At 36.9% G+C, this 25296-nt stretch overlaps 2 protein-coding genes across 2 annotated transcripts; one reads left to right on the top strand and one right to left on the bottom strand.

Annotated features, from left to right (window-relative positions):
* Window positions 1-903: 903 nt before the first annotated feature.
* Window positions 904-13055, bottom strand: chrm5b (cholinergic receptor, muscarinic 5b). Its single transcript, XM_046836556.1, has 2 exons — window positions 12850-13055; window positions 904-3750 (listed from the first exon to the last, which is right to left on the bottom strand). The coding sequence occupies exon 2, from the start codon at window positions 3669-3671 to the stop codon at window positions 2154-2156; it is 1518 nt and encodes a 505-aa protein (XP_046692512.1). The 5' UTR covers window positions 3672-3750; window positions 12850-13055; the 3' UTR covers window positions 904-2153.
* Window positions 4305-24839, top strand: aven (apoptosis, caspase activation inhibitor). The gene is made up of 6 exons (XM_046836557.1): window positions 4305-4546; window positions 6026-6200; window positions 22236-22306; window positions 23448-23543; window positions 23652-23961; window positions 24403-24839. Exons 1-6 carry the CDS (start codon window positions 4349-4351, stop codon window positions 24576-24578), a joined length of 1026 nt encoding a protein of 341 aa, XP_046692513.1. The 5' UTR covers window positions 4305-4348; the 3' UTR covers window positions 24579-24839.
* The last annotated feature ends 457 nt before the right edge of the window (window positions 24840-25296 follow it).

Below are 25296 nucleotides of genomic sequence, written 5' to 3' on the forward strand. Positions count from 1 at the left end.
AGGCACATGAACAATGAGAAGTTGACTCAAGGCTATTTATTTGAAATGTTGGATTAAAAAAATCTCCAACAGTCATTACATCCTCTACAATTATGCCACAAATAAAAGTCAGACAGTAAAAGAAAACTGGACACAGGCGTGTGTTCATATATAACAGTTGATCCTATAACATTTTTAAATGATTAAAATTTTAAACACTGGTTTTATACAGTATGGGTGAGGGAATAAAGAGCTAGGAATATGACAATATATCAGTTGGTGTACAGGATGAATGGAAATGTTTTTGCATTCACTCCCACCAACATGGTTTGTAGATTAAAAGAAAAGAGTGAAGTATACTTTTATTTCACAATTTAGCTTTAAAAGAAATACTTTTACAACCAATATGTTTAAATGTATGAACATATGCAAAAATAAAGAGTGACTTTGAAGACCAAAAGGAAATTGAATTATCACTCATTAATAATCTTCAGCTCTTAAGCTAAAGAAGGTGGAACTTTATAATATCTAAAAGCTTTTTAGAGGATTCTGATGTAAGTAGCTATTAGAGAATTAAAGTATCACATTCAGAGAAGGCACAACAACCTTTTATACTCAATTTCATTAAAAATTATTATTGTCTGTAGATATATTTTACTAATTTATTTGTGATAAATGAAAGTCTGAATGAAAACATTTCTTGTTAAAATCGGTATCAGTTATTTTTCTTCTTGCCTTAGGTTTATGGAGAATTTGGATTGCATCTGTATTAGCTACGGTACAGAATTGGTAATCGTATATATATATAGTCACCAGCCAATGAAATAGAAACAGCTGTACCCCTGATCATTCGTACAATTATCATGTCAATATATAAACACATGCAGATTCGGGTCAATAGATTCAGTTCCTCAAACATCTCTCTCTGACTTGGTGTAATGTCTGGGCTTGTTTGAGTAATTCAGAAAGCTGTTCTAGGATTTTTATCTCACAGCTGTGTGTACAATTGTCACAGACTCACTGAAACTGGAGAGATTGGAAAAAAGATGTACTGAAACAACTTTAATTTATTGGAAAAACTCCATATTATGTGAATGAATCCTCATTGTAGCTTTAGCTTCCTGTTGTAGGTTGACAGCAGTGGAACTGCATGAGGACATTTGCTGCTAAATATCCAAATTACGGTTTGACGCACATCCTGAGAGAATTGTCAGCTCATCGTGGTTGTAAAGAGTAGCTTTACCTTCCTATCAGCTCAAAACAGTTTGGCAGTTCTCTTCTAATCTCTGTCATCTTCGAGGCGTTTCTGTTCACAAGAACCCACACTCACTTTTATTTTTAACATTATTTATAAAGTCCAGAGGCTGTCCCAGGAGATCAACAATTTCTCAAAACAGTCCTTTAGACACAATTCTGATGTTTAATGTGAACATTAAATAAAGCTCTTGACCTCATAGTTAATATGTTCACATCAAGCATCTGACTGGGAAAAATGTGATCTTAGTGATTAACCATGAAATAGTTGATGGTGCCAGACAGGATGGGTTGAGTATTTCAGAAACAGCAGATCACGTGGGAACTTCATGTACAGCAGAATGATTTTATATATCTTGCTGCTGCCCTTTTGAGTAAGCGTTGATCAGTGAAAATCAGAATCTGTAACTAGTGATTTGGTGTATATAAGAGTTTAGTAATGTTAGTGTTAAGTAAGTTCAGACTTTAAGCACATCATAATATGAGTTTGAGTCAGATATTCAAATAAAAAATAATATAAGCATGTCACTGAAGCTCTTGAAAGGAATTTTACAAAAAAGAAATGGACTGTTAATGCTTAGGCAGTACACAATACGTTACAACAGCTAAAAGCATTAATGTATAAGGAAACACATTGTAGGACGTCAGAATACAGCAGACATTGTAGATCTTGAATAAAGGAACATTTATAACATATTTCTCATTTTGTTAAATTAAGATTGTGTTGTAAAATATGCAATAATTGCTATTATATAGAAGCATATCTTAGATAAAGTATTTATCTAGATATGTTTCTTTACTATTTGAAAGTGTTTTGCTCTGTTCATGGAACATATATGTCTGTAAGAAATATGAAATAAATTAGACTATAGTCAAGATATTTATTTGCTAAGGTATAGTTTTTTTGCTACATGAATAGTTCAGTCTGCCTGCTGTGTCAGTTTATTGGTCATTGGTGCATTTTGTCCACACCACTGCAGCTTCTCCTCTCCTTGCTTCTTTTTCCACTTGCAGAACAGCAACATCCGAAAGGTCTTCTGGAAGGTTTTGTTGCATAAGGCATAGCACATGGGGTTGACAGTGCTGTTGACATAGCAAAGCCAGTAGCCCAGGTGCCAGAGAGACAGAGGGATGCAGTCAGAGCAGAAAGTGGAGATAAGTACCATGATGTTATATGGAGTCCAGGTAAGAATAAAGGCGAGTAGAATAGCGCTGAGGGTCTGAGCTGCCTTCTTCTCCTTGATGAGAACCATTCTCTTACGTTTAGTGATTTGACTTTTGAGACTAGAATCCCTCGGCTGGGCCGGCGAGGATGCAGATGTGAGGGTTAACTGTTGTGATGATGGGCAAGGATGAGTAACAGCTTCGCTAGTTTCTTTCTGCGGGCTGGTTTTCAGGACTGGCTTGAACTTGTAGGAGATGCATTTCTTATTCTTTTGTGAGTAGTACTTGGTGGAATTAGCAATAAATTGTCTTTCTTTATAATAGTTCATCTCATCCTGTTTTTTGTAGGAATCTTGAGATGGTGCTTCTGAAACTGGGCGCTCTTCATCTTCAGAGGATGTGTAGCTATTAAGAGCAGCAGCTTGATCTGATTTCACCCACAAGTCCTCAGACTGTGCTGTGGTCTTAGTCATATTACTTTGGGTTGATGAAGACCACAAGCCTTGTGCTCTGCTCCGGTCTGTTCTGAAAGCAAAGCAAGATCGTTGTTTTTGTGCTTTAGGGTTGTCGCCGCTATCTGCAGACGCAATCCCTTGCAGCTCAGCCAAGTCTTTTGTACGCTTCTCGGTCTCCTTATAGATTCTGCAGTACAAAATGGTCATAATGGAGACAGGAACATAAAAGGCAGCTATGGCTGTTCCAAATGTAATCACAGGTTCTGAGAAGAACTGAATCTGGCACTGGTCTGGAGGAACTGTTCTCTCGCCCACAAAATACTGCCAACATAAAATTGGAGGGGCCCATAAGATGAAAGATATGAGCCATGCCAAGCCGATCATAATGCCAGCACGCTTGGGTGTTCGTTTAGCCCTGTAGGTAAGGGGCCTCGTAATGGAGAAATATCTATCGAAGCTGATCACCAGCAAGTTCATTACTGAAGCGTTACTTGCCACGTAGTCCAGAGCTAACCAGAGATCGCAAGCTAGGTTTCCCAGAGACCAGTATCCCATCAGAATGTACATAGTGTAAAGGTTCATAGAAAACACTCCTATAATGAGGTCTGCAAAAGCCAAACTTAGTAAATAGTAGTTGTTTACTGTCTTCAGCTGACTGTTCACTTTAAAAGAAAGCATCACCAAAATGTTTCCCACTATAGTGATTAGGCTTGCAACAGCAGACACAGTAGCAATAGTGATGACTTCCCAAAGGTTATGTGGAACTGATAGGATGACAGATGTGTTCCCACTTGCTGTAGAGTTTTCAAGTTCATTCATTTTTTCTGGAGATGTTCTACTGGGTACAAATGGCAGATAAGTCCTCTTTGTACTTCATATTGACTTCCAGATGGGGAATCTGAAAATAGAAAAGAGAGAGATTTGGAAAAATGTTCCTTATATTTTGAGGTTTGCATTTTTTCTTGGGTCGAAAAGAGGTGATCAGATACACTCTGAAATGTTTCTCAGAAAGTATACAATCCTGGGCACAAAACAACACATATTTCAGCTTCCAATGCTTATTCAAGTTGCCTGTTATGCCTAGTATTAAAATTAAATACTGAATATGAAATGTTTTACTTTATATAAAAAAACCCAAAACAAAATACTTAAACAATTAAACAATTAAAATATTAAACATTTAAAATGGCTTTTATTTTATTAACTAAAAACTGTTGCAGCATCCGTGAGGCAACGTAGACTGAAAACATCATTGTACAAAGGAATATAGTGCACATGACAAAACGTGTTCTTAAAAAATGAATAAAATAATTTATTATCAATAATAATAATAATAATAATAATAATAATAATAATAATAATAATAGCTGCAATATTTCAATTTTTATTCAGCAAATTAATATTGTGTGCAGGGAGGAACCTTTATTTGGGAACCGGGGAGTGTTTTTAGTGTAACAACCAGAAGTTGTATTGCATTTGGACTTGGTGGTACAGTGATGGAGGTTAGACCGAGTAGGGGACGCGGTGGGCACTGGAGAAGAGGCGGCGGCGGTGGTGGTCATGACAGCGTGAGCGGCGGAGAGCGGAGAGGTCGCGGGAGAGGCGGTCATTACCGCGGAAGGGGGAAAAGGGATCATTATCGCGGAAGAGGCCGCGGAGGTCCCGAGGATGGCGCTGCAGACTTTGTTCGTCGAGTGAGTGAACGTTTAGAGTCCAATAACTTCGCTTCATGTCTGATGCTGCCTGCTTCCTTTAAACCGCACTATGTAGAGTAATAAAGTGCTCACAGCTTCAAGACCAGTCTAATGCACTGCTTCTCAATGCGTTAGCGGCTTATGTATGAACACTAACTACCAGGATGTGACGAATAGTGTAAATACCCCCAGGCTAGATATAAACATCTAACGAGTTTAACTGCTTTGATCCAAGTTTTATTCATTTGTCCCACCTTCCAGGATCCTTATACAGTTATCACTGTATAATGTTTCACAATTTTTCTTTACAACTAATTAAACATCCCAGCAAGTTTGCAAGAGCAGTCGAAAGTCTTTCTAGTTTCTAGTATAACCTTCTTGAGAAATCTGTGATGGTTTTAGTGTCCCTCGAAGGTTTGGAAACACCTTCCACCATTTTTTAGGCACATCAATGTTCAAAAATCACACAAGAATTGGACAGTGGATGCGAGTGAGTAAGCGAAAGAAAGAAATGACTGTGGACAGATGACTCCAAATTTGACATTATTGGTTCTAACTGAAGAACTGTAGAGACGATGTGTCCAGATGTTTCCAGACTGCCAGTTAAACATGGACGTGGAAGCTTAATGGTTGGGGTTAGGAGCAGGGAAGCATAGGAGACCTATTCTGGTTGAGAGGAATACTGAACCAACATGGCTTCCAGTCCATACTTTAATACCATGCACTTCATTTTGAGAAGTATAACTTCTCAGTATAACAAGACCTGAAGCATACATCCAAGCTAAGTGTTATTTAGAGAGCAAACAGTCAGCTAGAGTGTTATCTATCATGGAATGGCCTGCCCAGTCACCACACTTAAATCTGTTCAACTGCTCTGGGATGAGCTGGATCACAAGGTTAGAAAAAACTGTCCAACTACTGAAGAACACCTTTAGCAAGTTACAAGAAGCATAACAAAATATTACAGCTGAATGTTTGGAGAAACAATCTGTCCAAATTGTGTAAAACCGTTCTCCATGCCAAGGAAGGATTTTTCGATGGAAATAAAGTGTAACATCTGTACATTGATTTATTTGCTTGGTCAAAACGAAATTTTCATACCATTTAACGAAACCTAGTTTGTTGCATATAAACAGATGGAGCATGCATGTGTCTTTGAAAAGCGATAAAAGGATAAAAAGGTGTTTCGAGGTGTAAAGATATTGTGCCAGTCGGATTTGATGATTCTCTTTGATGAAGAAACGTTTTTAATGTATTTTTGAAATATAAAAATTTATTTTTTATTACCAAATAACCACACTTTTATTTGGTTAACAAACCAGTACATGGTAATATATATTGTGTGTATTGTATAAATTGCTTCAAGAATTATAATATAATAATATATTCTTGTCATATTGCTAAGGCTGCCACACAACTAATACAAAAAAGAAGTTTGCAGCAGTACAATCAGTGATTAATATGCAATATTATTTTAAGGGCCAGGATGAACAGGATGACAAAGAAAACACTGAAGACGAGATGCCAGCAATCTTTTCCAGGAGAAAACTGGAGTCCAACTGGGATCGTTATGAGGAATCTGAGAAGAAGGAGGTGAACGACGATGTTCCGGCGCAGAGAGGGACAGACTATCATGTTCTCCTCTCTTCCGCAGGTAAGAATCGTGCTTTCCGCTTTCTAATCACTCTAAAATGAGTGTCTTGCTGCTGAGCCACAATCTGAGATAATGCTTTCACACCAGGATATAAACATAGTGCCAGTTGAGGATCATTTCCATCATCAGATCCTGCTGTTGGCTGTCAGTCTGTAAGAAACACCTCTTGGCAATCTTTTATTTTTGGCACACAGCTGGATGGGGTTTGGAAGCATGTTCTAATGAGTGAATATGATAATAAAATATGACTGCTGATATTCTGTCACAAGTCTTTCTGTAACAATACACAAATTATTCACTGTGCGCTACAATAATACATAAACATGATCAATATATTTTAGCATTTATGAATGTTTTGGGTTGAAAGATTGTCGATACAGTTACCTATAATATAAGTATAATGTAGCTGAACTATCTTTGTATGTATCTGTATTTGAATTGAAACCTGAAGCTATGGCCTTTGTTCTCTTTTTTTTTTTTTTTTTTTTTTTTTTGGACAGTTACCTTATCCTCATCACCTTGAGATCATAATTGGTCTCAACTTAAACTGTGTGTAAAATGTTTCTTTTACTTTTTCTTTTCTTTTTTTTTTTTAAACGCTGCTCTGAGAATTTTTTGTGTTAGTATCTGCTTGTGATTTTTCTTTACTTGCTTAGATTTTCCAAAATAACAAACTTGTTTCCTAACTTAAGCTCTCAACCACCAATGTACTTCTTTTCCTCACCAACATCATGCTTTAACACACACGAATGCCTGCATAGAAGTTAAAACCACCTACTTGTGCAACTGGTGCACACCTAGTCTCAGTCACATGACCTGTGAACAAAACAAATGAGCAAAAAGAAAATTGAAGAAACTTGTGCACCTACTAGTGGTTCTTTTGATTATTATTTATTTATTTATTTTTAGCTGTTTAGAGCACAAGATGTTGAGGTTTTCGTAAAGAGTGACGAGGATGGACAGGATTAGAAATGAGTTTATTAGAGGGACGGCACCTGAAGGACGTTTTGGAGACAAGGTGAGGGAGATTGAGATGGTTTGGACATGTGCAGAGGAGAGACATGGGGTATATCGGTAGGAGAATGTTGAGGATGGAGCCACCAGAAAGGAGGAAAAGAGGAGATTTATGGATGTGGTGAGGGAACACATGCAGGTAGTCAGTAATGAAGTAAAATGTTAATACAGTACAGTACTGTATACATAAAATGTTATTTTTAGGGTGGCGGCCGTTTGTCGTGCTTTTTGGTTTATTGCGGGCGGTTTTGGAAGGTAACCATTGTGATAAACGGGGGATTATTGTATATGGTTCCTCTGTTAAAGCAGGAAGTCTTTTAAATTTGATTTTAATATTTAGGTTGTAGTGTTTTAATCTTTAAACCGTACGCATTACTGGGTTAATTTTTTTCAAAACTCTCCGCTCCTCTAGACATACTTCTCTGGTTGCTCGTAAATGCAACTATAAAAGTTTGGAGGCCGGTCATTTGCTATCCAGGGAGCAACGCTGTGGAACGCACTTCCAGCACACATTCGATGCGTCACTGTGCTGAGTATTTTTAAATCGCAGTTGAAATCTCATTTATTCAGACAAGCTTTTAACACGTAGCCCTGATTCAACTGCTATTTTATGTACATTGTGTTTTTATTACATTTTATTTTAATTTATTTCCTAATTTTTTTATTTTTAATGTCTATTTTTTGCTTTTCTGGAAAGCGCCTTGTGCTCCTTTTGGTGGTTGTAATGCGCTTTATAAATAAAATTTGATTGATTGATTGATTAATTTTAGTACCGTAATTTCCGGACTATAAAGTGCACCCATATATAAGCCACACCCACTGAATTTGACAAAGATTTTTATTTTGAACATAAATAAGCCGCACCTGTCTATAAGTCGCATGTCTACATTGAAACTAATGAACTTTACACAGGCTTTAATGAAAGACAGTGTCTGTTACACGGCTTGTATCTAAACAGAAGCCTACCAAGAAAGTCATTGTTTACTGTCTTCCTCCTTCCTTTCACAACAATTTCTCTCGGGAGTTTTTCTTTTGGCATCGTAGTGCGTTTAAAAATCACCATCGGTGAATCTTTTCTCCCGATGCCGTGCAGCTCAGAACACAGGTGAAGTGTGTTTTTTCATGCCCGGTTGTTTTCAGCATGATGAATGATTCGCATTTCCTGTAGACAGTCCGAGTGAGCGGCAGGTCAAACGTCCGAGGAACATCATCCATATTTATGATGTGGTGCGGCCAGATTCAGTGGGAGCGCATCTGATTTAATATAAAGAGTTTCATTGGTTCACCTGAACCCGTTCTGCAATTTCATTGGTCTAATGTTATGTCGCTCAGTTTTTGGCTTGAAGTTTGTGAAACCGAAAACCCAGGAAAAATCCATAAATTAGCCGCTTTGTTGTTAAAGCCGCGGGTTTCAAAGCGTGGGGAAAAAGTATCGGCTTATAGTCCAGAAAATTAAAGTTAATTTAGATTTTAGTCAGTTTTACTTTACTATCTGAATATACACACCTCAGGTGACTGATTTGATGTCTTTCTAAATAGACAGTACTTGATTGTTAAATATGATACATGATTAACATAGATAACAATCTTCTTTTGTGTTCCACAATGTTCCACATTCTCTCAAATTTTTTTCTCTGTTTTAATTTGTCTCTCATTTCCCCAAACTGCTTCAGCAACAATCGCAATGCTACACACGAGGACTGTTTGTGTCCTGTATTTTAATGCTGTTGGTGTTGATCTCCCTCTCGTGTTGGTGTTGATCTCCCTCTCGTGGTTTTCTGCAAGAAGTTACGCTGCAGTTCAATGTAGAGACTTGCTTAGCCACTGCTGTACTTGCATTGGTGGAATGCAATTCTTTATGCCCAAGAATGTGAAACAGTCTGAAAAAGAGATGGCATGACCCTGTTCCCAGGATCTGGGTTGGCATGTAGAGAGTGTTTATAAAATGACCAATAGAAGGAACTTCCAAACACAGGCAAGATTTTCATTTTATGAGATCAATCCAAAGCATAATCATTGCTAGTTGGAAAATTCCAAGACCAGAAGTGAGTTTCCCAGGAAGGGATGTTTTTTGTCTTCTGTAAATCAAATAACAAGCTAGACATAGAAATAGTGCTTTTGTAATGTTTAATATCACACAAGTAATGCTGTACCTCAACTTTTCTGGGAAGATGCTTCAATAGATTTTAAAGTGTGGTTGTGGAGATTTGTGCTCATTCAGCCACAAGCGTGTGAGTACAGTCAGGTACTGATGTGTGGTGAGGAGGCCTGGGGTGCAGTCAGTTCCAATTTATCCCAAAGGTGTTCAGTAGGATTGAGGAGTCAATAACAGGCCACTCAAGATGTTCCAGTCTAATTCAAGTAAACCATTTGTTTTTACAGATTTTTTGTGTGTGTAAGTGAAGTTTTAATGCTATCCAAAGACATCTAAATAAATCCTACACAATTGTGTGCCTCCTTTGGAGAAGAACCACAAATGGCTGAAAAATTAAGGTTTTCCGATTTAGTGTAACAAGTTACAAATGTAATTACACGTTCTCCAAGTTTTCTCTGCCTGGTATCAAACTTATGATGCTCACAGCTTCTAGTGCTACAATTTCCAATTTATATTCAACTGCATGCTGAGATTTTCTACCCACAGAACCACAGTGTGCTTCTGATGCCTATTATTTGACTGTGTTGTTTTGCCCACACGAACAATTAGTCACCTCCGGTGCTGTAAAACCACCATTGTATTTAGTGCAGTCTGATTAATTGAATGTAGGCGTAATTTGTTGGCATTATCTATAGCAACTCAAATTAGGAATCAGACAGAAGCACTCTGGCTATTTCCAGATTAACTGCATGTTTTTGCACCACTGTCTGACTGAGATTGGGAGCTTTACCCGTTAGTTGTTCTGTATCAGGGATGTGAAGTGGCTGTGCTTGCTGCAGGAGTGGTATATATCATTAAGGAACAGAAACAAGGAGGGATCGTATCAACATCATAATGTTAATGAAAATGTTACTGTCCGGACAATAGGGGACATAAGACATATAACATGTAGGTAACAATAGGTAATATTATTTATTTATTTATTTATTTTAAAGTGTTTGTACGAGTTGAAAGTATTAAAACTGCAAGGCCAAAGGTTTCTTCACAGAAAATATTCTGTGGTGAAAAACCCCAAAACAATCAGTGAAATTCTCAAGATCCATAGGGTTGGCGGTAGAGATATCAAAATCCACTGTAAAAATCGGTAGGTCAGATTGGAATTTGCAAAGATTTCTTCTTCTGGAACTTCTGGAACCAAGTTTAACCTCTACCAAAGTGAGAGATTGGACAAACTGCTGATAAAGAAAGAATCTGCTTATTTTATTGTCTTGACTGAAAGACTATAGAGGGAATAATTCTAGGAATTCCCATAACATCTGTAAACTCTTCTAACTTCTAACAGACTAACTAATTCTAACTGTAATAAACTTCTGTAATTTTCTCGAGACATTGTATGACCTCAATTGGTGCAATGACCCTGATTAATTATTATAATTATTAATTATTACATATTCACAAGGGTTCTTTGCATAATCTGAGTACAGGATGTGTTATGATATTATTTTTCTCCTATGCATAATCTGAATTAGAGCTGGCAATATTGTTATAGCATTGTTATAATGTGTCACAGTAGACACAGAACTTTTGCTAATGCTAATGGCACTTAACCCTTGAAGAATGTTTCCCCCAATTGTGTATTGGGTAAAAGTATAATTTATTTTGGGATTCCTTCATTTTTATAGACAAAGTCTGAAATTAATTGCTGCTTCAAGCCTCAAATTAGAGCAATAATTAAAAACATTCTTTTCAGAACATCCGCTTCATTGGCTTTTGGCCTTGAGACCAGCTGTGTCTCATACAACATACCGAACGTTAAAAATGTTATCTGTGTTAGACTTGAAGCAGAAGTGGCTTGTAATACATAAATAATAATAAATATTACATGTAATAGTTAGCCCATTAGGCAAGCTCCAAAATTCCTCCACCTAGTCCACTACTTTTAATTGTTTTATTGGTTATTTGTGTCCCTACGCAAGTAGTCATTTTATTTAAACATTACTAGCAATAATGTACCCAGGCATTTGAATAAGAATGTTTTGTACGCTGCTACATATTAGTTTTTTTGTATTAATTAGGAATTTATACTCAAACATTGTTTGTATGCAAGTGTGCACTTGACTGTGGTGGTAGACAGGATTGACCCCAAATTGTGAATTATTCTAAAATCTAGATAATTGGAACTAACTAATGAGATTACCTGTTCTTTCATAAAAAAATTCCACTTGACGATGTCTCTTTATGTCCCCTACTTTAGTTTTGTTCTAAAAGAGAAATAAACTACATGACATAAATTCATATGTATACACTTTTTTTTAAGGGATTTAAAGAATTTGTTGGTTGGAGACACTGTGATCTTTGCACAGAGCACAATAAGCTTGCTTTTACCAGGAAATGCTTGTCTGTGATTCTATCAGCAGCCCCTTAATTAAATGGTGTCACCACACAGAGGGATTTATGATGCGAGTAACAACATTTAAGACGTAGGAAATTAAAAGTCGATCTCGGCCCCGCTGTCCTTCTCCTTGATCAAGTTGAATTTAGCAACATAAAATGCCATTATCTCCGGATGGGAGTTTGCATTTTGGCAGTGTTACTCAAGCTGTGCTCATGCAATTGTTGCCTTGTTGCTAAGGGTAGTGCGCTTAGGACAATGGTCTGCTTAATGGCTTTGGCGATTTAGTGTCTCTGACCAGACATGACACCCACACCTTTCAACACTGAATGTGGCTTTAGGAGAATACGGCTCTATCTAATAAGACTTATATGATTGTATTTTCACCTGCAATATAATTTTTTAGGAATTTATCCTTATTTTGGTATCTAATTAGTAACCACTTATGTTCTCTTTTGGACAGCTGTTAAGCTTATTGGAGTTCAGAGGCCAAAATAAACAAACCTTTCCTGATTTTTTAAATACATACAAATTAAGTTAATGTTCAATATCATGCATATTTAATATTCAAGATTCTGCATTATTTCTAGGTTCATATTTAAGCATATTTGTTATGATCTTGGCTTTGTGAACAAAAAAAAGGTCTCTTCTACTGAAAACCATGTTCAGATGACACGCCAATGGATTTGATCTAAAATGGATCATGCTACAGAAACCCAAGTTCATGCCAGCTTGAGTGTACACTGTCTTTAAAGCAAAGAGGCGATACTAAGTAGAGATACTAAGGAACTGAGAACTTTATGAAACTATATATTACGTTTTACATTTCATTCCAAATTGTTGTCAGTAACTATTTGAATTATAAAATAATTTGTACTCATATTTTTATAATGTTTCTACTAAACATGTCTTGTTTTGGCATGTCCAGGTTTGAACAGAATTTGTAGGGTCTAGTATTTCAATTCATGTCTGTTAATTGTGTAGAGTAGAGTAACAACGTTTGCCAGTCATTTACTTTTTCACACATCTGTGTATTAAAGTGGTACAGCAGGACTTTTCCTCTCATTATCTCTCACAAAACTTCTTCTGGACTATATTCTTAAGAAACTTTATTTCTTTATTTAAAAAAAAAAAAATGATGTACTCACTATAGTCTGTGTCCAGTTTCACTGCCAGGCTGTCTATCTCAGTATTGATCACACACCATCTTCATCCTGAAACTCTTCAACTGGAAAAGTCCACCAAAGCACTCACTTTATCGATCTGCATTTCCTCTTCGTTACACTTCACAATTTATCCATTTGGCAAAGATGCATTGAGTGCAAAAGTGCTCGTAAGAGAAACGAAGCGATGAGCTAAAATATGACGGCTGTTTGTCTTTAAGACTGTTGAAAAATAATGATGATGATGTGAGAGGTGGGAGCAGATGCTCCTTAGCAGTGGAGGGAGATGATCAGGTGGTCAGCTGTCGCTGCCTCCGCGCAGTTCATCTGTGAATGTGTGTGTGTCTGTGTGTAAGACACATATGTAGCTGACTGGCAGAAAGGAGATGATTTCCACAGGGGCTGTGCTGTTCGTTTCGGATAGTCAGTGTGATGTAGCTACTGAAAGGCGATGGGGAGAAACAAAAAGTGTCAGTGTTGTGATCAGGACCAGAGCCAGACTAGTCTGGGTTTTTTTGTTGTTGTTGTTGTTATTTACAGATTTCAGCAGACTAAACCAAGACTAAAATGTGGTGCTCTTAATATCATACATTTCTTCTCTATTCTATACCTATTGTATACGAATAACAAAAGGACTTTGAAAAAAGATTAATGACTCCTTGTGTTTGATGGATAATGCGAGTGAAACCAGCGCTATCAAAAGAGTCTGCCAAAAAGAGATAAAGTAGACCAAGGCTATAAATAATCACAAGCCAACCAGGACCTTGAGTAATAAGACTTTCTTCATATTCTAGATATGCATCTCACATGCATCCCTTCTGCCACTAGCCACTTAAACAATCACTTACACACGATTTCTTGTCACGTATTGAATCTGGATAAGAAAAAACATAATCTTTAGCAAAAACTAGTTATTTTCCCACAGTCATTCACTATTCGTGTGTACACCCACCTTCATCATGACAATAACCACCTGCTTTAGATGTGTTTTAGCAACCAAACAATAATATTTAATTGAATTTTTTCATAAAGCCTAGTTTTCATAATTTGAAGAAAACTAGCCCTCATAAAAAAATAATTATATGCACAATTCTATTTTGGGGATTTTTTTTTCTTTCCTGACTGAATTTTCTACCTCAAGGGCAAGGTGGCCACCAGATGCCCATTACTCAATAATACATACATCAATTATTAATTATCAGATTCAATGTTATGGTTCAATATTAGTTGCAAATCAATACACAAATGGCGTATTTGGCTTGACTTCGAAACAATATGCACAAAATGCGTTTAGGTTTCCTAATGTAAAAAAATCTGCAGGTGCAAATCCAATGGTGACTCAGGTGCATTTTTGAGACAACCACTAAAATTGGAAATTAGTAGTGAACAATAAATCATTAAAGCGCACAGAGAGAGAAATGATTGTGTGATGGAGCTCTGCAAGAGACTTTACATCATGACACTGATACAGCACACTGACAAACAGCCATAATGAGCATCAGTCTTTGACATCTACTCGATTAAATCTTCATTTATCTGTGCAAATAGTTCCTGTGTGGTGAAACAGATTCAGCATATGCTTTTTATGGCCTCTGGGTTCATCCAGATTATAAAACTTAAAACCGTCCAAGATATCAGAGACTATCAGCTTTGCTGCACTTATTTGTGTGAAGGGGAGTCTAAACACCACAGCCACAGATTCTTTAAATCATTAGATAAAATGGAATGCTTTGTGGACTTTTTTGGCATAGCTCTGTGTAGGATAAATATGATAATGGATTGTAAATAACCATAACAACATTCTTGAGTAAATAAGCAGAAAGGGGATCCGGCTTTTGCATCTGAGGAGTTGTATTTCAGTAGAATTCGGTGCAAGCGAGACAATAAAACAGTGTATTTTAAACACTTTAAAAATCAGTATTGACACAATCTGTGATGTGTTAGACCTGACCTCATTGAAGGCCTGTCGAATCTTTTTAGATAAAAATTTGGTTGGAAAAAAAATTAAAGTACTATTTTTGAACCATTTTTTTCCAAAATATTGTCAGGTGACCTCTGTAATATCTGATTTAAACATGCATTGGCAGATTATATGAGGCGGTATCAAATATTACTAGAACTAAAACTAGCTCTTTTTTACAAGAAAGTACTTTTTTTTAATTTACATTTACACACTCACTTTTTGAGCTGGATCTACATCTTCAGGAAGAGGGTGAAGAGGCCAGAGGTGCCAAATCTGGCAAGTAGGGTGGGTGTGAAAGTGAGATCATGCGTATTGTTTTCTGACTATTATCATGCACAAGTTGCCGGTGATGTTTCACCACTCTTAAAGCATGCGTGCCTCAAAACACCTCGAACGACTCATTGCAGCATCGCCATATGTCAAACGTCTCTGTGGCAGATTTGTCCAGTTTCACACAGAATGTCTTGTTTGCTGTTTGTTCTAACTTGCTTTTCATGATGAATTTGAAGGCTTGGAATATCCAACTCCACATTTGCTGTTATAATAACCTCCACTTTAGATGATTTAGATGTTCTACTTTAGATGTTCTACTAAATTTTGGACTGTGATTGTGGATAACTGTGCTTCTTTTGCTATAAGGGTATAAGGATAAGAATTGTTAGTAAATTCACGAGGGTGATGCCGGTTGAGGAGGGCACTCAGCATTTAAGTTCATCCCAGAAGTGCTCAGTAGAGTTGAGGTCAGCGCTCTGTAGCAAACCATATCTTCATGAAGCCAGCTTGTGCACAGGTGCCATTGTTTTGTTTTGCTGGAACAGGTTTGGGTCTCCTAGTTCAAGTGAAGGGAAAATGTAATTCTTTAGCATCCAAAAGACCTCCAACATTTTGTTAACAGTTTGGGAACAAACCACATATGACGGGGAAGAGTCTGGTGTCGCAATACTTTTGTCCATATTATTTAATGTCATATTAATTAACTCAAATCTTCTTAATTTACATTTGCAGTAAGAGTTGAAAGTGTACCCAGATTTCCAATTCTTAACTCTTTAAGGGCATTTAAATGTCATAAATTCATAAATAATCAATGAATTAAAAGAAAACAACATTTTGTATGCCACATGCAAGACCTAATGAAGAAACAGTTAATTGCACACTTTTTTAATAGACATAGGATCAGACCTGTTTGTTTAATTTAATATACATATACATTTTTGTTTTTTCTTTTAAGTGAAACTGTTGGTACAACATTAAACTAAATATCTGTTACTCTGTCATAGTCTTATAGTTCAGACCCATGCACTTAGGTTATTAACAGATACATTTGATCATCTCTTTTAGTGAAGTCTTCTAGCAGGTAAATTCAGTTTTTATCTGAAGTCTCACAGAAATATGTTTACTTCAGCTTTAATCCCACTATAGACGTTCATGATTTGAAATAACACGGTGTGAACAGTTTGGATTTTTGTGGTGTGTGGGTGTGTTTCGGACAATTAAAGATGAAAGTGTGGAAAATATGAAAAGATGAAAATTACTGTCTTTACCCCCCTTCTTTCTATGTATTTGAGCTAATTCTTTTTTTTCTGAAGGATAGTCCTTTTTTCTCTGGCTCATCATCGTAATTAGCTTCATCATTGACCATCAAAGGAAAACCTAGAGTAGATCAATGAGGTGAAATTAAGATTACAAGCACACACATTTAACAGACAATGAAAATACATGGGTGGAAATAATCAAGGTTGTCAGAGGCCACACAAAGACTAAGACTGGACACCATGTGTTCCTATCATTTCATAGCCCATTTACCTTAAGGTTTGATGTTTTGTGAGTTCTGAGATGCTTTTCTGCTCAACATGGTTGTAAAGAGTGCTTATTTGAGTTACTGTAGACATCCTGTCAGCAAAGACTAATCTGGGCTTTCTTCTCTGATGCCTCTAAACAAGACACTGTTTTCTCAGAGAATTGTTTCTCACTTGATGTTGACTTTTCCCCTTCCATTTGTAAACTGTAGACATTTTTTTGTGTGTGAGAAAATCCAGGAAGATCAACAGTTCAAGACATGTTAAATCCAGCCTTTCAGGGACCATAGCACAGATAAAGTCAGAAATCATACTTCTTCTGGCTAAGATGTTTAACTGATGCTCTTGACCTGTATTTACATATTTTTATTGCTCTGCTGCCACATGCTTGGCTGATTACATTTACAGAAAAAATGTGCAGGTATACAGGTTTTCTTAATAAAGTGGACAGTAAGTCCACTTAATAGTAAGTGTATATGCATGTATATATGATTTTATAATCACGTTTGCATACTTGTATTTCACTGTCTAGCTGCATAACATTTCGTTCTGTAGATCAGGCAAGCATCAGTCCGTATACGATGGGCGTGGTAACCTGGGTGTCGCTAACTCTGTTTTCCTTCTGTGCCGGGGCTAACCGTGTTTCACGCCTGGCTAAACTTTGAGATGTCTGATCATCCATGTGTGCTGCAGTGAGGAGAAGGTACTGTGAATGATTGCTGGTGACAGTGTGCCTGTAGGAAAGTGCCCCCCCCCCCTAAGGGTTTTTGACCCGCAGGCTGTGGTCCTGATTCTGTCTGCTTCACCAGCTGGACCTTCCATCACACACATTAGGTTGCTATAAAATGGCTGCAACTCAGCAAGTCAAACTTCCACTCACTAAGACGAGAGAAGGTCCCTCAGGTACTGACTGCATGAGTCACCACTTAAGAAAAGGTTTTTCTTGGTACATCCACTGTTTTTAAAATCTATTAAATAATACGTCAACATCTTGCAGTCTGTATTTTATATTTCCTGTGCTGATAGAACAACTCATTTAGTGTCCAAATACTTTTAATATTTTGACAGGATTGCTTAAAAATACATTTAAAATTAAACTATTTTTTGGAGAAATATTTTCCTTGATGAGGGAGCTTGTGTTTTTTTTTTTTTTTTTTATTAATTTGATTGATTTGCTTCTGATTTAGCATTTGTTATATTTGTAGCATCTACATTTTTTGGGGGGCTTTGGTAAAAGTCTAAAGGCAGCGTTTAACTTAAATCAGAAAATTAAAATTTCAGCATTATTCTTAGCTGCTATTTCTACCTCACAGTTCTGGGGTCCCTGATTTCATTGCATTAGGATAAAGTGGTGGATTAGTGGTTATGATTCTTGGTTACTGATCGGAAGGTTGGGGGTTCAAGCCCCAGCATCACCAAGCTGCCACTCTTTGGCCTTGGGCAAGGCCGTTGACCCTCTTTGTACCCGCTGTATAATGGCTGACAAGGAGCTCTTGCCCCAGCTTCTTAACATCACTGGGATATGTGAAGCAAGAATTTCTTTGTGCTATAATATACATTTGACAAATAAAAACCACCTTTTCTTTACATTTTTTTTTTTTTGCTAATGTCAGGGTGTATATCATCTAAAGTTGCTACGATCAGCCAACGTGATTGGTGATTTGGCCAGCAAATTCACAAGGAGTTTGACTTTTTCAAACACAGTTATGCAATTTTCTAATTAAGCAATCATGTCGCAGCAGTTCAGTGCAGAAAATAATGCAGATGAGGGTCAGCAGATTCAGATAATGTTCACATTAACCATCAAAATAAGGAAAGAATGTAACATTTTGACCATATTACATACTCGCCTAAGACAAACTCGACAACCTCAACAACTCTTGTAGCATGACTTTGTGAAAGTAAATCAAGTCATGTCAAGTTTATTTGTATAGTGCTTTCACAACAGACATTGTCTCAAATCAGCTTTACAGAAATCAACAGTTAAAGTGAATGGTGTGCATTTATCCCTGATGAGCAGCCGTGGCGACTGTGGCAAGGAAAAACTCCCTTAGATGTTATGAAGAAGAAACCTTGAGAGGAACCAGACTCAAAAGGGGAACCATCCTCATTTGGGTGACATCAAGAGTTTGAACATAAATCTTTCAACAATACAGAACACTGGAGAGTGAGAACTAACATTTCTTTTCTCATAGCAGGCTCCACTTTTCACATGTTAAATTTGTTATACAACATGGACAGGAAAAACTGTAAATATATACTAAAATATTCTGACCCTGTGTCCTTCTAAAAATGTTTATGTTGCTTTAATATCACCAAGCTATAAACAAGTTTAATGGATCGGTTTGCATGTATTAAATTAATGGTAGTGCAATTTAGTTGTGAAGTCTGTGCAGGTAAAATGAAGAGATTTCTGTTGCATAAGCGGATATTTTCAGCAGTACTTGCCAGTACTTGAGTTAAAAAGCACACACACATACCCGGTGGTATTGTCTTTCCTCTGCAAAGAAAATAATTGGAAAGCATCTGTGTGCTTGTCTGCCTACGCAGTGGCACAATGTCATTTGTTTGATTATAGGTATGAGTTGTAACCGCAGTGTTAATGGGCCATTATGCTTTCCTCTGCATTTACGCACCGTCCACAGGAACAGTCATTTTAAGGGCAGTTTATTACCCGAACGCATGCTGTCTGTTCCGCTTGTCGTTTGTTTCATCTTCCGCTCTACAAGCGCATTGTCCCTGAGAGCAGCAATTATTCTTCAAGTGTAGTATACTATGCGTTTTCTGTTTTTATTTTCCATAACCCATGTCATACCATTTGCCCTACAAAATCATGTAGTATCTAATCTTCATGCTGTTTGTCCTTTGAATATTAGAGTAAAGATTGGTTTTCCGTGTCCCTGTTGGTTTATGAGGGTTTTTTGCTATAATTTCCGGGCCCTAGCTAGCAAATTATCCCATGTCCTTATGTTAATCAGTTTACTTTAGATTTAGTGTGGGTTTTATTTTTCTTCCTTTAATAAAAATCATATAACACATATGAAGGTGCATTTATGATGAAGCATGTATGTTATATAAGCTCGAGTGAATCGGGTTTCCGGGTTACATTGACGCTTTTAGCTATATTTAAACAGCCGCATACATTGTGGGGATAATACAGATGCAGTACTTTGACTTAAGGCTTATAACAAGGAAGTCTGTGAGATAAAATACCAGCAGAAATGATGATAAAACCAGCAGAAATTCAACACCACAAAGGGACATTAAAGTAAACCAGTTTTGAACGTTTTTGAATGTGCTTTAAGTGTCAGTGCTGGAAGTGAATGGGGAAGGAAGTCTCTGGTAGAAATGTGCTTCTTTGGAGTTTGAAACTGTCCATTAGGCAGCTGGTTCTGGACTAGATACTCAGCTAGCTGTTGCCAGATGGCAGTGATATGAATAGGTCCTGGCTGGGCTGTGTTGCTTGATGATACTTCTTACTTTCCTCTCATCTACTCTCTTTTCATGCAAGTATTAGAGATGAGAGAGGGATAGTGACTTAGTGATCCACAGCTGTTGGATTGGAAAGTTTTACAAAAAAAGTGGACAAATAATCAGTTAAATAGTGAGACAGGTGGACACGTAACATCCCCATTGCATTCTTCAGTCCCAATTCTTGCCCTGATTAGCACAGGTTATATGCAAATCAGATGCTGATAATTATCCCATTCTAACTAATTTTGTCATATATAAATATTTAGTAATTGTTCAAATTTTTTTTTTCCTTTTTAGAAATGTAATAGGAATGACTTTTGTCTTTGTTTGTTTTTCAAAGCCAGCTATTAGTTAAAGTATCACTTCAGAAACAGATCGGCTGCCCCAGGAGCCCATGCTTTTGATTTGTTCGTCCCTGGTCCTGTTTTAAATATATTGCATATCCCACAAGAATATAAAGCATAATATACGTAGATCGCAAGGCCAAAGGTTAATGGACACCTGACTATTACACCCATATGTAATTGCTGAACATTGCTGAAAATTGTGTGCTATAATTCTTCTCAACCGAGTATTAATCTTATGGTAGCTTATGGTAAGCTTAAGTCTGTAACATTTTGAACCACTGTTAATTTATTAATTTACCCAAATAATACTCAAACCATTAAAATCTAATAAAAACTGTATCATCTAACTACTTTCTGCAGATCCAACTGTGGGAAAACCGGTAACCTGGACTAGATCATGTATTTGAGCACAGTTGCTAATGTCACTCTGCAACAGAGAGAGATCTATAATTAATTGTGCCCTATTTAATGGGCTGCCTGCATGTAGCTGTTTTTGGGGAGGGTTTCAGAAACGAATTAAGAGCTATAGGATCTCCATAAAAACTATAATAACATTAATTTTGGATGTGTAATTTCTACTGCTATGATTACCTTTAAAAGCCATAGACTATCTGGATGTGCTCTATTCCTGAGGGCCATGACACTATCCTACTTATTGTTAGAATCAATAACTTAAATTGATATCTGAGAAAAATGTGTATTTACACTGTCAATTACACTGCAGGTTCCTGATTTTTTTTTTTTGTTTGTTTGTTTGTTTTTGTTCTTGCTGTTTTGTTTTTCTCGCCTCCAAAATGCAAATAGTGATTTTCACATTTGATTTGTATTAATTGCTTTGAATTTTACTTGTGTCTAAAGCATGACAAAAATGTTATTTTATTTAAATGTCAGTGTAATGAGTGCCACTGTATCCTGGGGAAATGTCCTGTGAGCTATTTAATGATGAAATGAGTGCCCTATAAAAATGAGTGACTATAAAAGTTGAACGTTTAATGTCGGGACATTCTTCTCATTTTATTAGATTCTTTATTGAACATAAAACAAAATCGAACTGAAATCAGAATTAATCCCTCTGCAGAACAAACTCGACATGAAAATGCCCGTCAGCGATCTGGCTTTCTGGTAGAATGCACACGCATTTTATGTTTCACTGACACTAATTTGTTTTTTGTTGACCACTTTATTAACATGCCTCTAAAATCTAGAAAACATATTAAAAAGGCAATGGCTTGTGAGCGCTATGCACACTTGACCCCCGATTCCCACTTACAAGTGTCTAGCAACATCACCAACTGCAATTGGCAAGGCAAGTGCAGCTGAAAGCCTGTTTTTGAGACACACACACACACACACACACACACACACACACACACACAGAGTGAGATCTGCAACACATCCTCTTCTTCACTCTCACAGCTGTGTGTGACACAGCAGCTGTGTCTTTCTCCTGCTGTCATCACTTACGGCTGTTTTTTAGAATGGAAGTCGCTTTGTGTTGTAAATTGAGATGAGCAACATGCGGCTGTAGAAATCTTACTGCTCCACTAATGACAATGCTACTTTTTATTTAATGAACTCTTGCTGGTCGACTTTACCCTCACACACCTTCACAGTCACCTGCTCTCAACCCAGTTAAACATTTATTGGTTCACAATATTACCATAAACCTTTACATTTACTTGTGTATGTGCGTAATTGTTATATTTTTGGTTCATTTTTAGCCACACTTATTAATTAATTATTTATTGAGTTATTTTTTTATAAATCATAATTTACTCTCCCCAACTTTAGGCGACTCCTTCACTCAGTTCAGGTTTTCCGAGGAGAAAGATTGGGAGGTGGATACACTAGGAACTAACAAGGTACCTGCAACTCTTACACTAAAAACATTCAAATTGGCTTTACCACATATATTTGACAGTAAAACAAGAATTTTTATTTTGCATTGTGATATGTTTATACCTCATGTTTACTTCCTTGTAGTCTATCATCCAGCACATAGATATTTACACAAGTGGTATTTGGATTTTGCATTTTCTTGGCACAACACATTTTAAATTCGGTTCATCTGTTTTAGATTCAAATCTATACAGCAGTCGGTCCAAGCAAGCAAGCACAGTCATTGCTTTTTATTTTTATCAGCATCCAGCGTGATCTCAGTCCTTACAATGTGCATCCGATCTTATTGTGGTGAATTAAAAAATGTACAAGTACAAGCAAAAAGTGGCCATTATTTCATAATAACAATTCATTAATCTATTCTATCCTTCCACTTTAGTAATCAATTTATCAAGGTCAGATTCTTACACTGGATGGGATGCTGGTCATAATTGTACCCCCAGGTACCCCAGTAAACAAAGTGTGCACTTATTTATATATATTGTTGGTTCTCACTAGCACTATTTTCAAATCTCTGTAGTGTTTTTCAAAATGAAAAGAATAAAATTATTAAAGCTGAATATTTTTTAAGGTGAAAGCTACTAAAAAAATGAACAGGAAGTAGTAGCTTAGTGGTTTACAGACATGACTTTTAATGGAAAGTTTAAATCCCTGTACTGTGAATAGACCATGGATATCCTCGATGCAAATTGTTTATATGATTTATTAATAGTATTTGTAGAAGTCATGTAAAATAAATACATTTAAGGCTTGTACATTAACACAGCTCATCCCACACACTGATGTTCATTAATGTAGCAAAATCCCAAAAGTAAAAAAAAAAAGAGAGCAGTTCTGTTTTTATAATGGCTCACATTCTCTAGATTTTCATTCAAGAATCCCCAGAAATTGTACTTGTTGCCACATTGCTTTTTTTATGTTTATTGCCTTGAGCATAATTAATTAGGGTCTGTCATAATTCATGGGATTTCTTGCACTGTAAATTGCATCCTTTATATTTCTTGTTGACCCCGGCTGTTCCAGTGACCACTTGTGTAATACTGAATGTTTCTGCTATAATTGTGTTATTCAGACTAACAGACTGATGTTGGATTCTGATTGCAGGTGCCTGCTCTCTTTGTGGACCTGGAGGTTTTAGCTCATTCTCTTCAGGAGCTGCCGCTCCACCAGAGGCTTGACCTTGAACCCAGCCTTGTCCAGGTGTAAAAAAACAAACAAAAAACTACACTCTGTACACAGGCTTCCTATAAGGTTATATAAAGTAGCTGTAAATCAGTGTGTCAATTTGATTTACTTTTGTCATTTTAGGATTCAACACCAGTTGAACTCCCCTCATTAGGAGTACTGAACAAAGCGGATCCATCACTCAGTGGATTTAAACCTCCTGCTCCAGCACACTCCGCTCAGAAGCCATGCTCACATGTATCACAACCTATGAAGCCCGTTTCAGACACCAGCATGTGCTCCCACTCATCCACTGCAGTTATCAGCCCTGTGGACGATGCTGACGAGGAGCTGGATCTTCTCCTTGGACTACAGAAACCTATCACAAGCCTTTCATTAGACGAGTCAAAGACCTCAAATAGAGTAGAGGAAGCGTCTTCTACCCCAGAGAACGGTAAGTGATTATCCTGATGAATACAATTTTAGAAGGGGAGGTGTTAATGCTCGAAATTGTGCTAATTAATTGAATATCAGCAAACAGGAAATTTTAGATGCAATAGGGTCAAATATGAGCCATTAATGGAACGCCGCTTGCCCAATACAATTATCGGACTGGAACGAACCGTTGCATGATAGTAGTAAATCTAGTGGCTATTGCATGTTAAATGTAACTGTAAGTGGTTAAAAACAATCATGACACCCTAGCCTATAAAATAAAAAACAATTATAAAATTTGCCAAATCCACTGTAGTATAAAAGGAATGGTAACTTTTAGAGAATGCTGTTGGGGAGTCAACGTCTCACACCACCATGTCTTTAATTCCTTTCCTACAACAGTGTATTATTCTTTATTTATTGTGAATTTATCTTGACATTGCTTAATTTTGCATTTCAGCTGCATCGGTTTTAGCTGAGAACAGGGAAGAACAGGAGCCTGAAGTGGACCAGGCAAAAACAAAAGAGGAGGCTAAAAGGAATCAGTCTGAAGAGCTGCAGCAAAAATCAGAGCCAGTAAAGCAGGAAATGACTGAGGAAGATCTTGAAGACTGGCTAGACAGCATGATCTCCTGAACAACCGAGCACATATCTGAGCGAGTTAAACAGTAATTCTGGACATGAACAACGAGACTGCAGCGCTATCCGCAGCAAAACGTGCATGTCGGTCCTTCTGAATGATGCCTTATCGCTGAACGTCCACCAACATTGAAATCAATGACTAAATAACTAACCAGCTGTTCTTGTTTATTGATGCTTTCAGTCAGCACATAAATAATGCCCTCTTAATGTGTGAATCAGTGCTTCTGTGTATCAGTACATAAATGACAAGCAGGATTTATTGCATTGATCACTTTATTGTTTTTTTTTTTTTTTTTTATCCTCTTCTCCCAAATGAAACAATTCACCAAAGCTTCTACATATAAATGGCCAAACAGTAATAGATTACAATTTTGCCTTGTTTGTTATGTAGTCTGTTATCCTAATGTTCTCCGCTTTGGGTTGCCATATTGATTTCCTTTAAAGCAAGAGGAGATCCTACGCTTGTAAGCCTTTGGCTATTAAAAAGAAATCAAAACAAAAACATAAAAGCAGTTGTGCATGTTACTTAGAACACCTGTAACTAAAGCCACAAAACTAATCTAGGTAAGTTCATCTCAAACACAGGATTGCTACACATATAAGGAGGGACAAAATGGTTTGCATAGTCTTTTTCATAAGGCACTTTGATTGTGATGAACTAATCTAATGGGCACATGGATCGTTCTGCATGCCGCCTGTCGCTTTACTGTTT

The sequence above is a fragment of the Silurus meridionalis genome, chromosome 23 (genome assembly GCF_014805685.1).
Source record: "Silurus meridionalis isolate SWU-2019-XX chromosome 23, ASM1480568v1, whole genome shotgun sequence".
Taxonomy (NCBI): Eukaryota; Metazoa; Chordata; class Actinopteri; order Siluriformes; family Siluridae; genus Silurus; species Silurus meridionalis.